The 15,101-nt window shown below is 44.3% G+C and overlaps 1 protein-coding gene across 1 annotated transcript in view; it reads right to left on the bottom strand.

Annotated features, from left to right (window-relative positions):
* The window catches only part of SLC5A8 (solute carrier family 5 member 8), a 205,381-nt gene that overhangs the window by 32,703 nt on the left and 157,577 nt on the right, over positions 1–15,101 (bottom strand). The window contains exon 25 of the mRNA XM_082253567.1: positions 1,181–1,248. Within this exon, the coding sequence (XP_082109693.1) occupies positions 1,181–1,248 (68 nt within the window). The remainder of the gene's footprint in view (positions 1–1,180; positions 1,249–15,101) is intronic.

Genomic DNA, 15,101 nt, shown 5'->3' with positions numbered 1-15,101 from the left:
CAAAACTAGGTCACCTACCACCAGCATTGTTTTTTTACTGTATATCTATGCAGTAAAGTATATGGCATTCTCACCACCTCTACTTTATCTTGAGTTGTTAGGAAGATGGCAGCTAAAGTAAGTTTTATAGTAAATAGCACATTATATTGATATCTAAAGAATGGTCATGCATACAGTAGGAACTGGTATTTTACACGTGTTTGCGTTGCAGATGTAGCACCCTCCTAGGTAGGTGCTAGAGAGAGAGTATCGTTTTTGGATCCCGTTTGCTTATCAGAGGGATTGCAGGTAATTCTATACTAGTCATCCTGACTATTACTACTGAGGTGTGCCATGTTTTTGTTCCTGTCGGAAAGTTGAGTTACAAAGGGGCTGGTGTGCCTGAAGAGTCCCTTTGACACTAAAAAAATTGCTGTTAGGGCTGGAGGCCCTATTCCCAAATCCCCTTCCCTTCTATCCTAGCAAAAAAAAGTTGGGGATCAGCAAAACTGCTACAGTTTCTTCACTTGGGAGAAGAACTTTTGCCACAAAGAACTTTTCCTGTTAAAGCCAGGGGCTACTACCTGGAGGGGTCAAACCCCCTAGTTCACAGAGACTTCTTCTTTATAGGACACTTTGTGAAGATATTCTTGGCCTTGGGCCACTATTGTTGCTAGAAGGAGTATTAAGAAAGGTCACTTTGCGAAGATACTTTGAAGATACTTTGTTTAAAGTACATTTTACGAAGATCCTTTGGGCCAATGGGGCAGGATAACTAATTCCAGAGAAAAGACACTTTGCAAAGATACTTTGTTTAAAGGACACTTTGCGAAGATCCTTTGGTCCAATAGGGCAGGATAACTAAGTCCAAAGAAAAGACACTTTGCAAAGATACTTTGTTTAAAGGACACTTTGCGAAGATCCTTTGGGCCAGTGGGCCAGAGTAATGCTGAAGGAAACTTTGTGCAAGTTGCTACCTTGTGAAAGAAGGGTAGTGGCTCATTGCATCTTCAGAGAGAGAGAGGGATGCCTTGAAGAGTTCTTACAGAGACTCAGAAGTAAGGCAAGCTTTGCTCAGGCTTCAGCAAGAATAGCTTCCCGTCAAGTCATCATACAGCAAGCCCACTGGGGACAGTGCTACATACAAATCATGTAAATAAGTCATATTTGTCTAATTAACAATTGATATAAATGCTTTTACCTGAATCACACTTCCCATAAATGAAGCAACCACTGACATTGCTATGCACAGTAATCCATAAAAGGCACCTGCACAAAACAGAGGATACATGATAAATACTTAGTTGTAAGGTCTTTTTTTTTGTTTTCTAAACACCACTCTTTTTATACATTAAAAAGTTCCATTCCTAATTGCAGTTTTTTTTTTTTTTCATAAACAGGTTTACAGTAAAAAGGAGCTTGTCTATGAAAGTCGGAAAATTCTCTAGGTGATTTCCTCTAAATGTATACAATTATCTGATTTCTCAGAAATGAGTCAGTAAAAATGAGTAGCAGAGAGGCATTTACATTTGAGTGAACAGCATAATACTTGCAATTGCATTTATTTTTGCAATTATTTCTCTTGGGCACTCCAACAGTGGTAGTCCTTTCTCCTCCTTTTCCTGGAATATCGTTTACAGTATATGTCTGCATTCTCCATTATTCAAAGTCAATTAAAAACAACAATACTGGTTGCATTAGGTAAGACCTTCAGTTCTCTTTATTAGAGCCTTCAAGAGGCAAAAGTAGCTGAAGAGCAGATACACCATCACCTGCTCAAAATAATATATCAAGTTTTGACAAAGTAATTCACCCTTTAATAATATTAAAGTAGAAAAGCCTAGCTATAACTACTCTTAAAAAAATTTTTACACCTCCTCCTACCTACCTTGCCTATACAATAATATCTGTATACTTACTTATTTTTAATCAGCTCTGATCTGGTCACATTATCCCACAGTTCTGGCTCCTTTGTGTCAGTGAGCAACTGCTGCAGGGAAGAGGAGTTAACACCTACAATAGCTGGGCTATGGGAGTCTAGGGACTCCCAGAATTCAGAGCCACTGTCAAGCACTCCCTTACATAAAGCTGCAGAACCATGTGGCCAGTTTAAAAAAGGTAATTACACACATCTTTTTAACCTATAGTTAGGCTTTTCTTCTACTATTAGTACCCACATCATGCAATGGCCTGAAACAATGAACACAAGTGAATAAGTGATCATAAATCAGGGTTATAGACAAATATAAATAACACTTATGCACACCTTGATATACACTCACTGAGCAATTTATTAGAAACACCTGTACACCTTCCTATTCATGTATTCATGCAAATTATCTAATTAGTCTGTCATTTAGTAGCACAATGCACAAAATCATGCAGATAAAGGTCAGAATATATACATTGATTAAAATGTAATAAATCTCTTTTCATTCAGACGTGAAGAGTGCCCCTTTGTCCTCTCTGATGACCTTAAAGTGAATAGCTCAACACCAAGTTCACTATATGGACCCCTTATGTTATTATACATGTTAATCATATCCCCCCCCCCCCCCCCCCTCAATTCCTCTAAACTTTCCTCATAGCTGAGCTCCTCCATGCCTCTTATCAGTTTAGTTGCCCTTCTCTGTACTGTCTCTAGTTTCCCAATGTCCCTTTTGTGAACTGATGCCCAAAACTGAACTGCATATTCCAGATGAATTCTAATGATTTGTACAGGGGCACAATGATCTCTCTCTCTCTCTCTCTCTCTCTGCAGTCCATACCTCTATTAATGTTTGAAAGGATTTTGCTTGCTTTGTAAACCACAACTTGGCTGTCAAGAGTCTGCATTTGTGAGATGAGCTGGTAGCTACACCAAGTAACTGGGACCAGACCATATGTATATATCTTTAATGTGAGATTTACTTACAGTGAAACAAAAGACAATCACACACTAGCAAACAGGAAACATGAACAAACCTAGTGACAAAAAAACCTAATTAACCTAACAAGAGACCTAACTATATACAAAATATGTACAAAATGAGGGACACAGGTAACAGGGAATACTAGGGATGCAAGGAAGGGAGGAATTAAGACTGGGTACAGGAACAAGGAGCAGAAGTAAGCAGCAGGGTACAGGATACACAGCTATCTCAGGAGCAGGATATGCTGGCGAAAGGATCTGGTAACAAGGATGGCAATCAAAACACTGGCTCGCCATGTGCTAGTGAGAGAAGCATAATATGTCCTGCTAGCAGCTGAGACCATTTGGAACTGATTACTGGGGCCAGCTGGCCTCTGAGAGACACCTGATGGTGGACACGGAAACTGCAGCAATCAGCTCAAAGCACCACAATGCCACCAGCAGGCAAACTCAGTTCTAACAGTCCCCCCCCCCACATAAGGAGCGGCCTCCAGATGCTCCATCGTGCCCCTCTGTTGGGGTCTGGAAGCCATAAGGGTACCATACTGCAGGGGTCTGGAGGCTGGCTGAGTACCCCGCCGCTGGGGTCTAAAAACTAGATGGGTTCCCGACTGGTGAGATCCCTAAGGAGGCGCAACATCGAAAGCTTACCATTTTTTAATGCAGCATGTGTCCCAATGCTGGGACCCTGAAGGCAACTGGAAAGCTTAACACCGGAGTCCATGCAGGTACCCTGATGCCAGGGTGTCCCATTATAACTGGACTTTCTCCATCTCTGTTTCTAGAGACTATTCTACTTTTTACCTGCCACTCAAGTCTACCCATGGCATCGGGTTACCCAAATGCACCAGGGGTTGCAGAGATAACACCTGGGTCAGGACAAGGTTCATTTGGAACTCTGCCCTTCCCCAAAGGACCTCTACTACTGTGGCTATAATAACAGATGCAGCTCTCATGTTCAGGGTGGATATCTGGACCTCCTGGCTTTGGCACAACAGGATCAATTGGCTGCAAAAAAGGAAATTAGGACAGGCAACAGTAGGGATCTTAACCCAAACAGACAACTCATTTAAGCCACATGACAATGGAACTTCAGAAGCCTTAGACACATCAGCAGGCGGGAGCTTAACCTACTTAAAAAAGTCTGGCTGAACAGCAAGTAGCGAATCAGGACAGCCTGGCCAGGTGGCAGCCCGGGAATCAGCATACTCCGACTAGGCAATGGCCCAGAAATCAGCATAGTCCAGCCAGGCAACAGACAGCAGCTCACCAGCGGCAGGCTTGACAGTAGACCACAGATCAGAAACAGGCCTGGCAACAAGCAGAGGGTCACCAGCGGCAGGCTTGGCAGAGGACAGCAGGACATCAGTGGCAGGCTTGGCAGAGGATGGCGGGTCACCAGCGGCAGGCTTGGCAGAGGACAGCAGGACATCAGTGGCAGGCTTGGCAGAAGATGGCAGGACACCAGAGGCAGGCTTGGCAGAGGACGGCAGGACACCAGAGACAGGCTGAACACCATCAGCAGGCATAGAAGCAGGCTGAACCCCATCGGCAAGCATAGAGGCAGGTTGAACCCCATGGTCAGGCATAGAGGCGGGCTGGACCCTCATAAGCAAGCATAGAGGCAGGCTGGACCCCATCAGCAAGCATGGAGGCAGGCTGGACCCCATCAGCAGGCAGCATGTAAGCAGGTTGGACCCCATCAGCATGCAGCATGGAAGCAGGTTGGACCCCATCAGCAGGCAGCATGGAAGCAGGTTGGATCCCATTAGCAGGCAGCATGGAGGAGGAATTGACCCCATTAGCAGGTAGCATGGAGGAAAAATGGACCTCGTCAACAGGCTTAATGGAGGAGGAATGAACCCCAGTAGCAGACAGCATGGAGGAGAAATGGACCCCATCTGCAGGCAGCATGGAGAAAGGCTGGACCCCGCCAATAGGAAGCATGGAGGAGCAAAGCTGGACCCTGTAAGCAGGCAGCATGGAGGATACTGGGGATGGGATCTCTGACCAGGCTTGGAGCAGAGGCTGAACTAAGGTCAGTTTGAATTTCCCTTGCTCAACCAAAGAATGCACAGCAGCAACACAATCTAACAGCACCTGTTGTGAATAAACTGAATACTGCTGGAGAAAGGAACCTGTACAATATTTCAGCAGCCATCCCAGATATTCAACCTGAAGCATACTTAACCACTTTACGACCGGCGCACGACGATCTACGTCGGCACTCAGCCCCGGCCAGGCAAACTGACGTAGGCCTACGTCAGCACTTTTTGCCGGCCCTGTGCGCGCTCCCGCGCGCCCCCGCTGCCACCGATGGCTCGATTGGGTTCAGAACCGATCAGTCATCAGGTCCAGGTCAATCATTTTTGGTCTGGACCTGTTGATCGGTTCTGCCCAATCAGATCACCCTCTAAGCCTGTGAAATGTAAACACAGGCTTAGAGGAGATGTGCCCTCCCCCCACAACGGTCTTTTTGGATCCAGCGTGAGAGGAGAGCACATCTTACTGTGAGTAATTGCACCAAGCACCCACACACAACTAGATAGGCACATTTCACCCCCGATCGCCCCCCCCAATTAACCCCTACAGCACCTGACACAACACACACTATATATAGCATATAGCAGTTACCTATATACCTGTATAAGTGTGATTTGTGAACAGGTGTAGCACTTGCGACCCCCCCTTTTCCACTCAAATTACCCCCCACCCCCCCCAATAAAGATTTAACCCACTGATCTCCCCTGACCCCCCCCTAATCACCGCCGTTAACCCCTACACCCTCTGTCACATCAGCACTAATACAAACGCAATATACGGTGTTATTGTATTTTTGTATTAGTGTCATTGTGATCAGAATTAGCGCAGGCGACTAAGTTTCTGTCCCAAGAAGGTTTAGGGTCCCCGCCACCCGTCCAATAAAGATTTAAGCCCCTGACCCCCCCCTGATCACCCCTACACCCCCTGCCATAACACACACCGTATACAGTATATAGCATTTTGCTATATACCCGTATAAGTGTGATTTGTGGTCAGGTCTAGCGCTTGCGACCCCCCTTTTTCCACTGGAATTACCCGCCACCCCCCCTAATAAAGATTTAAGCCCCTGATCCCACCTGATCCCCCCCTGATCACCGCTAGTTAACCCCTACACCCTCTGTCACATCAGCACTAATACAAACGTAATATACTGTGTTTTTGTATATTTGTATTAGTGTCATTGTGATCAGAATTAGCGCAGGTGACTAAGTTTGTGTCCCAAGGAGGTTTAGGGTCCCCGCCACCCACCCAATGAAGATTTAATCCCCTGATCCCCCCCTGATCACCCCTACACCCCCTGCCACAACACACACTGTATACAGTATATAGCATTTTCTATATACCCGTATAAGTGTGACTTGTGACCAGGTTTAGCGCTTGCCACCGTTCCTTTTATCCTTAGGATACCCGCCAGTCCCTTCCAATAAAGATTTAAACCCCTGATCCCCCCCCTGATCACATCCCGTTAACCCCTACACCCTCTGTCACATTGGCACTAATACACACATAATATACTGTTTTTACTGTATTTTGTATTGGTGTCATTGTGACTTGAGGTTGCGCTAGCGAGCTAGTTTCTTTCCCAAAGGAGGTTTAGGGTCCCCGCCACCCCCCCCCCAGATCCCCGGCGCATAGTTTAGAAGTAACCCCTTGATTACCACACACGCACGCACGCACATACACTTCCATTTCTAGTATAGTGTTTGAACAGATCAATATCTGATCTGATCAGAACTATACTAGCGCCCCCATAGTTTAGGGTTCCCAAAACGCGGTGTTTGCACGATCAGTACTGATTCCGGCCAGCACCTGCGTTTAACCCTTTCACCCAGGCAAGTGTAGTAATCAATAGATTACTGTCACTTGCAAAAAAACACAAGACACAAAACCGCTGTGTTAGCAGAGTCAGGCCTGATCCCTGCTAGCATTAGCAGTTTTTTTTGTAGCGCTTGAAATAATCTTCGACAACCAGGTGCTTTTATTACCTGTGAGTCGCATCACTGTACGGGTAAATTTAGTTACCAAAATGTCTAAACGTTCGTACAGTGATGAAGAGCTTATCAGTTATATGCTGACCGAGTCATCTGATAGCGAAGGGGAAGCTACAATGACCGAATTAGTGTCAGTATATGAACCTGATGACGGCAGCGGCTCCCTGACAGATAGCTCCGACGACAGATGGGTCCCTGTTAGACCCAGGCGTACCCGACCCCATTCTGAAGTTGTTGAGATGCAGGAATCGCAGGGTGCTCGTATGGAGCAGAGTGTGGTTACTAGTGCCGCTCATTTTTCTGGCGACCTGGCAAGCGCCAGCGGCATAGTACAACCTGGACCTAGTACAACCAGCACTGCAGTAAGACCTGGTGACGTGGCGAGTCCCCTAAGTGCAGCTGAAGCTGGTGCGGTGGCTAGCACAAGTAGTGGCCCGCAGCCACCGCGTATTCGAAGACAGGCCCGTAGAGCCCATAGTGCCCTCCCTGATGCGCTGGCATTTCCTAATTGGCAACCCACTGATACTACAGCGCCAGTACTTCCCCCATTCACCGCCCAACCTGGAATCCACGTGGAGACAGCTGGTTTTACGCCCCTGAACTTTTTTGAGCTGTTCTTCACGGAAGATCTTTACAGATCTATTGTGGATCAATCAAATTTATATGCACAACAATTCATCGCCGCCAACCCAAATTCGCACCTTGCCAGACGATTGGGCTGGAAACCTATAACGGTTTCCGAATTTAAGATCTTTCTGGGCCTTTCCCTCCACATGGGCATAACTAAACAGAGTGAATTGCGGCTATATTGGTCCACTAGCCCAGTTGACCATATGCGCATGTACTCTGCCTCTATGTCCAGGACGAGATACGAGCAAATTCTGCGATTTATGCATTTCAGCGACAATGAAATCTGTCGTCCTCGGGGAGACCCTGCATACGATCGGCTCCACAAAATTCGGCCCCTCATAGACCACTTCAATCAGCCGTTTGCAGCCTTGTTTACCCCCGAACAAGTTGTCTGCGTTGACGAGTCCCTGATTAAATTTACTGGCCGCCTTGCTATGAAACAGTACCTCCCCAGCAAGCGTGCCAAGTACGGGGTCAAATAAATTGTGTGACAGGGCCACAGGCTATACAGTTAGTTACCGGGTCTATGAGGGAAAAGATAGCTGTGTGGAGCCCCCCAACTGCCCAGACTACATAGGGAGCAGCGGTAAGATCGTTTGGGACTTGGTGTCACCCTTATCCGGAAAGGGGTACCATTTGTACGTGGACAACTTTTACACAAGCGTGCCACTATTTAGTCACCTTCTCGATTTACAAATTGGGGCATGTGGCACCGTGCGACCTAATCGCCGGGGCTTCCCCCAACGGCTTGTAGATTCCCGTCTTAGTCGGGGGGCGAGAGCCTGCTTGAAAACGGACAAATTGCTTGCGGTGAAGTGGAAGGATACACGGGATGTTTATGTTCTGTCCTCCCTTCACCCAGACACGACAATCCAAATTCCTACGGCAACTGGCGTTATGGAGAAACCCCTCTGTGTCCACGAATATAACCTTAACATGGGAGGGGTGGATCTTAACGACCAGCTTTTGGCGCCGTATTTAGTTGCCCGTAAAGCCAGACGCTGGTACAAAAAAGTGTCTGTTTACCTATACCAATTGGCTATGCTGAACGCCTTTGTCCTATACAGGGCGTCAGGACGAACTGGATCTTTCCGGGAATTCCAGGAAGAGATCATCCTTGCCTACCTGTACCCAGGAGGCATGCCTGCCCAACTTCCCCTTCCAGATGCAGTGAGCCGGCTGCATGAGAGGCATTTTTCACATGTCCTCCCGAGTACCCCTACCCAAAGATGGCCCCAAAGAAGATGTCGTGTCTGTAGCAAGCGCGGATTTAGGCGTGACACCCGCTATTATTGTCCCAAATGTCCTGACCAACCTGGTCTCTGCATCGGGGAATGTTTTGAGCGCTACCATACACTAGTGGATTATTAGCGTAGGGTACAGCACGACACAGTGTAGGGCACATAAACACAGGGTCTCGAAGGATGTTGGATGTCCATCGACATTTTGAGAGACCCAAGCTGGAAGAGAAGATCGCAGAAGATCGCAGTCCCTCCCAAATCAAGAAATAAAGGAACAGTTAGAAAGAAAAATAAAAGGATCCAAAAACTGTTGTGGTGTCAGTAATTTTATATGTCCTTCTACTCCTTCCTACTATACTTTTTTCAATGTCCTTTGTTTGTTTTTTCATTCTTTTGTGACCTGTTTCTCTTGCAGGTACTCGTCGGCTACCACGCATTGATTTTATATATTCTGACACAAACAGCGTTTGCGCTCAGCATATATGGATACCTTTGCTGATAGCAGCTGTGGTGATTTTCTGATTTCAGCACTGCAGTTAAAATCCTATTTTGGTATACGTGGATAGTGCCGTGTATACCCATCATTAAAATCAGTGGGTGGTTGTTTGGGCGGTTAATGATGAAGATCCAAAAACTGTTGTTGTCAGTCATTTTATATGTCCTTCTACTCTTCCTACTGTACTTTTTTTAATGTACTTTTTGTTTTTTCATTCTTTTGTGACCTGTTTCTCTTGCAGGTACTCGTCGGCTACCACGCATTGATTTTATATATTCTGACACAAACAGCGTTTGCGCTCAGCATATATGGATACCTTTGCTGATAGCAGCTGTGGTGATTTTCTGATTTCAGCACTGCAGTTAAAATCCTATTTTGGTATACGTGGATAGTGTCGTGTATACCCATCATTAAATTCAGTGGGTGGTTGTTTGGGCGGTTAATGATGAGTAATACTACGCATTATTCCTGTGCTGATTTCTGATAGGTTCTCTTTTTTTCCGTTCAGCCCATAGGCTGCATGAAAAAAAAAAAAAACCTATATGCCAAACAAGGACCAGCAATGTACTGGTACGTTGCTGGACTTTGAGTGGTTATACCAGGATGATGCCTGCAGATTTAGGCATCATCTTGGTATCGTTTTTTACAGCCAGCGGTCGGCTTACATGTAAAAGCAATCCTAGCAGGTAATTGGCCGCTAGACTGCTTTTACATGCAGTGGGAGGGGCCTCCCCCCCCCCCCCACCGCCGCCTTCCGCAGCCTTCCGTGGTTTTTCTCGGGCTCTCCTGTCCCACCGGTTAACCCGAGAGTGCAGCCGGTGGTTCAATTATCTAACCATAGAGCTAATTGGAGATGAGAATGGCTCCAATCATCTCTATGGCCTAAGATGCCGGAGGCTACGAGCATTTTATGACTTCTGTTTCGCCAGAAATAAACAGGGCCATTGGGAAATTGGGAAAGTATTTTATCACATCAATTTTGGTGTGGTCAGATGCGTTAAGGTCAGAGGAGAGATCTAGAGTCTAACAGACCCCAATTTTTTTAAAAAAGAGTACCTGTCACCACAGATTACTATCATAGGGGATATTTAAATTCACTATGATAACAATAAAAATGATTTAAAAAAAAAAATTAAAGGAAAGGTGTCAAAATAACATAAAAAAGCAAAAGAAAAAAGAAAAAAAAAATTGAGCCCCCCCCCCTTTCCCCCGGTGCTTGCGCGCAATGGCGCACGCAAGCGGTGGTCTAGTGTCATATGTAAACCGCAATTACAGAATGCATGTGAGGTATCACCGCGATCGCCAGATCGAGTGCAGTAATTCTTGCAGTAGACCTCCTCTGTAAGTCTAAAGTGGTAACCTGTAGAGACTTTTAAAGGTTTTTAAAAATGTACGTATGTTTTTGCCGCTGCGCAGGCATGCGCAATTTTTAAAGCATGTCATGTTAGGTGTCTATGAACTCGGCATAAGATCATATTTTAAATTTTACCAAAAAATTGGAATTATATAGTGTATTTGTGCAATAAATTAAAAAAAAATGTATTTTTTTTGCAAAAATTGCGTTTGGAAAATCTGTGCGCAAATACCGTGTGACAAAAAAATTTGCAACATCCACCATTTTATTCTATAGGGCCTCTGCTTTAAAAAAATATATAATGTTTGGGGGTTCAAAGTAATTTTCTAGTAAAATAAAAATATTTTTTCATGTAAACAAAAAGGCACAGAAAAGGCTTGGTTTTCAAGTGGTTAGAAGAGTGGGTGATGTGTGGCTAAGATTGAGCATAAAATGCCGGGACAGTTCAAACACCCCCCAAATGACCCCTTTTTGAAAAGTAGACACCCAAAGCTTTTTTCTGAGAGGCATGGTGAGTCCATGGAGTATTTTATATTTTGCCACAAGTTTCGGGAAAATTATTATTTTTTTTTTTTTTTTGTTTTTTTACAGAAAGTTGTCACTAAATGATATATTGCTCATGCATGCCATGGGAATATGTGAAATGACACCCCAAAATACATTCTTTTGCTTCTCCTGAGTACAGGGATACCACATGTGTGAGACTTTTTGGGGAGCCTAGCTGTGTACGCAACCCCGACAACCAGTCCACATCTTCAGGTTTTCTAATGGCTTAAATTGCTGATTTTACCCCTGACTACCTGTCACAGTTTCAGAGGCCCTGAAATTTCAAGATAGCACAAAACCCCCCCCAAATGCCCCTATTTTGCAAAGTAGACACTCCAAGCTACTGGCTGAGAAGCATGGTGAGTCCATGGAATAGTTTATATTTTGCCACAAGTTTCGGGAAAATTTTTTTATTTTATTTTTTTACACAAAGTTGTCAGTAAATGATATATTGCTCACACAGGCCATGGGTATATGTGAAATGACACCCCAAAATACATTCTGCTGCTTCTCCTGAGTACGATACCCCATGTGTGAGACTTTTTGCCAGTCTAGCCGCGTACAGGACCCGGAAAACCAATGCGCACCTTTTGGCTTTCTAAGGGCGTAAATTGTTGATCTCACTCCTTACTACCTATCACACTTTTGAAGTCCATAAAAAGCCAAGATTGCACAAATCCCCCCCAAATGACCCAATTTTGCAAAGTAGACACTCCAATCTATTTGCTGAGAGGCATGGTGAGTATTTTGCAGCTCTCATTTTTTTTGGAAAATGAAGAAAAAACAGGAAAATTCCTTTTTTTCCCTCTTTTTTCAATTTCCAAAACTTTGTGACAAAAAGTGAGATCTGCAAAACACTCAACATGCCTCTCTGCAAATAGCTCAGGGTGTCTACTTTCCGAAAAGGGGTCATTTGGGGGGGGGGGGGTTGTGCTGTCTTGGCATTTCATGGCCTCCAAAACTGTGATAGGTAGTCAGGAGTGAAATCAACAATTTGCGCCCTTGGAAAGCCTGAAGGCGATGATTGGTTTTCGGGGTCCTGTACTCGGCTAGACTGCAAAAAAGTCTCACACATGGGGTATCCCTATACTCAGGAGAAGCAGCAGAATGTATTTTGGGGTGTCAGTTCACATATACCCATGGCATGTGTGAGCAATATATCATTTACTGACAACTTTGTGTAAAAAAATATATATATATATATATATTTCCCGGAACTTGTGGCAAAATATAAAATATTCCATGGACTCACCATGCCTCTCAGCAAATAGCTTGGGGTGTCTACTTTCCAAAATGGGGTCATTTGGGGGGGTTTTGTGCTATCTTGGAATTTTAGGGCCTCCGAAACTGTGATAGGTAGTCAGGAGTGAAATCAACAATTTACGCCCTTGGAAAGCCTGAAAGCGGGGACTGGTTTTCGGGGACCTGTACTCGGCTAGACTGCAAAAAAGTCTCACACATGGGGTATCCCTGTACTCAGGAGAAGCAGCAGAATGTATTTTGGGGTGTCATTTCACACATATACCCATGGCATGTGTGAGCAATATTTAATTTACTGACAACTTTGTGAAAAAAAAAAAAAAATATATATATATATATGTATTTCTCGGAACTTGTGGCAGAATATAAAATATTCCATGGACTCACCATGCCTCTCAGCAAATAGCTTGGGGTGTCTACTTTCCAAAATGGGGTCATTTTGGGGGGGGGGGGGTTTGTGCTATCTTGGAATTTTAGGGCCTCCGAAACTGTGACAGGTAGTGCAGAGGTGACATGCACAATTTACGCCATTAGAAAACCTGGGAGTGTTGATTGGTTTTCGCGGTCCTGTACACAGCTAGGCTCCCAAAAAGTCTCACACATGGGGCATCCCCATACTCAGGAGAAGTGGCAGAATGTATTTTGGGGTGTCATTCCACATATACCCATGTCATGTGTGAGAATTTTATCTTTTAGTGACAACGTTGTGTAAAAAAATAAAATAAAATAAAAAAATAGTAATTTTCCCAAAACTTGTGGTAAAATATAAAATATTCCATGGACTCACCATGCCTCTCAGCAAACAGCTTGGGGTGTCTACTTTCCAAAATGGGGTCATTTGGGGGGGTTTTGTGGTATCTTGACATTTCAGGGCCTCCTAAACCGTTAAAGGTAGTGAGAAAATGCAATGAAAAATGTACGCCCTTTGAAATTCTGATGGTGGGGATTTGTTTTTGTGGTCCCGTACACAGCTAGGCTCCCAAAAAGTCCCACATATGTGGTATCCCTGTACTCAGGAGAAGCAGCAGAATATATTTTGGGGTGTAATTACACATATACCCATGGCATGTGTGAGCAATATATCATTTCAATGACAACTTTGTGTAAAAAAAAAATAAAATTTTTTAGTCATTTTTCAAACACCTGTGACAAAAAAATTAAATATTCAATGAGCTCAACATGCCTCTCAGAACATTCCTTAGGATGTCTACTTTCCAAAAAGTGGTAGTTTGGGGGGGTTTTGTACTGCCCTGCCATTTTAGCACTTCATGAAATGAGATAGGCAGTCAAAAATTAAAGCTGCGTAAATTTCAGTATTTACACCATAGTTTGTAGACGCTATAACTTTTGCGCAAACCAATAAAAATACGCTCATTGAATTTTTTTTGTCAAAGACATGTAGCTAAATATATTTTGGCCAAAAAAAAATACATAAATTGAGTATATTGGATATTTTTTAAAAGACAAAGTTGAAAATGTCATTTTTTTGCAAAATTTTCGCTCTTTTTTTATTAATATCGCAAAAAATAAAAAGCGCAGAGGTGATCAAATACAACCAAAAGAAAGCTCTGTTTGTGGGAAAAAAAGGACGTAAATTTCGTTTGGGTACCATATTGCATGACCGCACAATTGTCAGTTAAAGTCACGCAGTGCCGAGTCGTAAAATACCCCCTGGTCGGAATGGGGGTAAAATCTTCCGGGGCTTAAGTGGTTAAGGGAGGAATGAAAACATCATGGCCCTGAGAGGTAAGCAGAAATACCAATTCAGAACAGACCTGAACCAAAGGCTGTATTTCAATAAGTGAAAACTTGCCCTCATCAACCAAAGCTTGTGCGACAAAAATCTTTATCTTCTAATGCTTTCTAATGCTAGCTGCACATGACAAATAATCTGCATTTAAAGCATCTTGACAAAAAGGTAAGTAAATACTCAGAGCAAATGGCTACCAGTTCCCAGGTGTAGTTGATCTGGTTGTTAGTGGATGTCAGTGTTACTTCAGGAGGCTGCAGCTGGGAGATAACCCATTAGCTACACCAAGAAACTGGGACTAGACCATATGTATATTGACAGTGTATCCTATTATTAAACCTATGATCTACCAGAACACCCAGATCCTTCTCCACTGTTGACTCCCCAAACTGCTCTCCTAGTATGTAGGATGCATGCATGTTTTTAACCCTTATAACTTTGCATTTATCACTTTAAACACACAGTTGCCCAATGAAACAATGCATTAAGGTTGGCTTGTAAGTTGGAGACATCCTGTAAGGCCCCTTTCACACATATGGTCTGTTCAGATCCGCCTGTCAGTTTTTCCGGCGGATCTGAACGGAGGCCCCATGCATCTCTATGGGGCAGCGGATGTCCGCTGACATCCGATCCGATCCTGTCCGTCAAATCCGGACGGATGGAAACCCTATTTTCCATCCGTCTGGCGGATTGGATCGGATGAGAATGGACAGGTGGTCCAATCTTATCCGATTTCCCCATTGAGGACAGCGAGGATCTGACACCTCCGTCTCCGCACACAAAGCGGAGACAGAGCTGTCATCCGCCTGCTCAGCGGGGATCGACGAATCAATCCCCCGCTGAGCAGAAGGGCTCCATTGACGGAACAGAGCAGTGTGAAAGGGCCCTAAAGCCTCGTAC

Source organism: Pelophylax lessonae (assembly GCF_965119305.1).
Source record: "Pelophylax lessonae genome assembly, chromosome: 4".
Lineage (NCBI taxonomy): Eukaryota > Metazoa > Chordata > Amphibia > Anura > Ranidae > Pelophylax > Pelophylax lessonae.
Note: the sequence above shows the minus strand (reverse complement) of the source record. Positions and strands in the feature narration are given on the sequence as shown.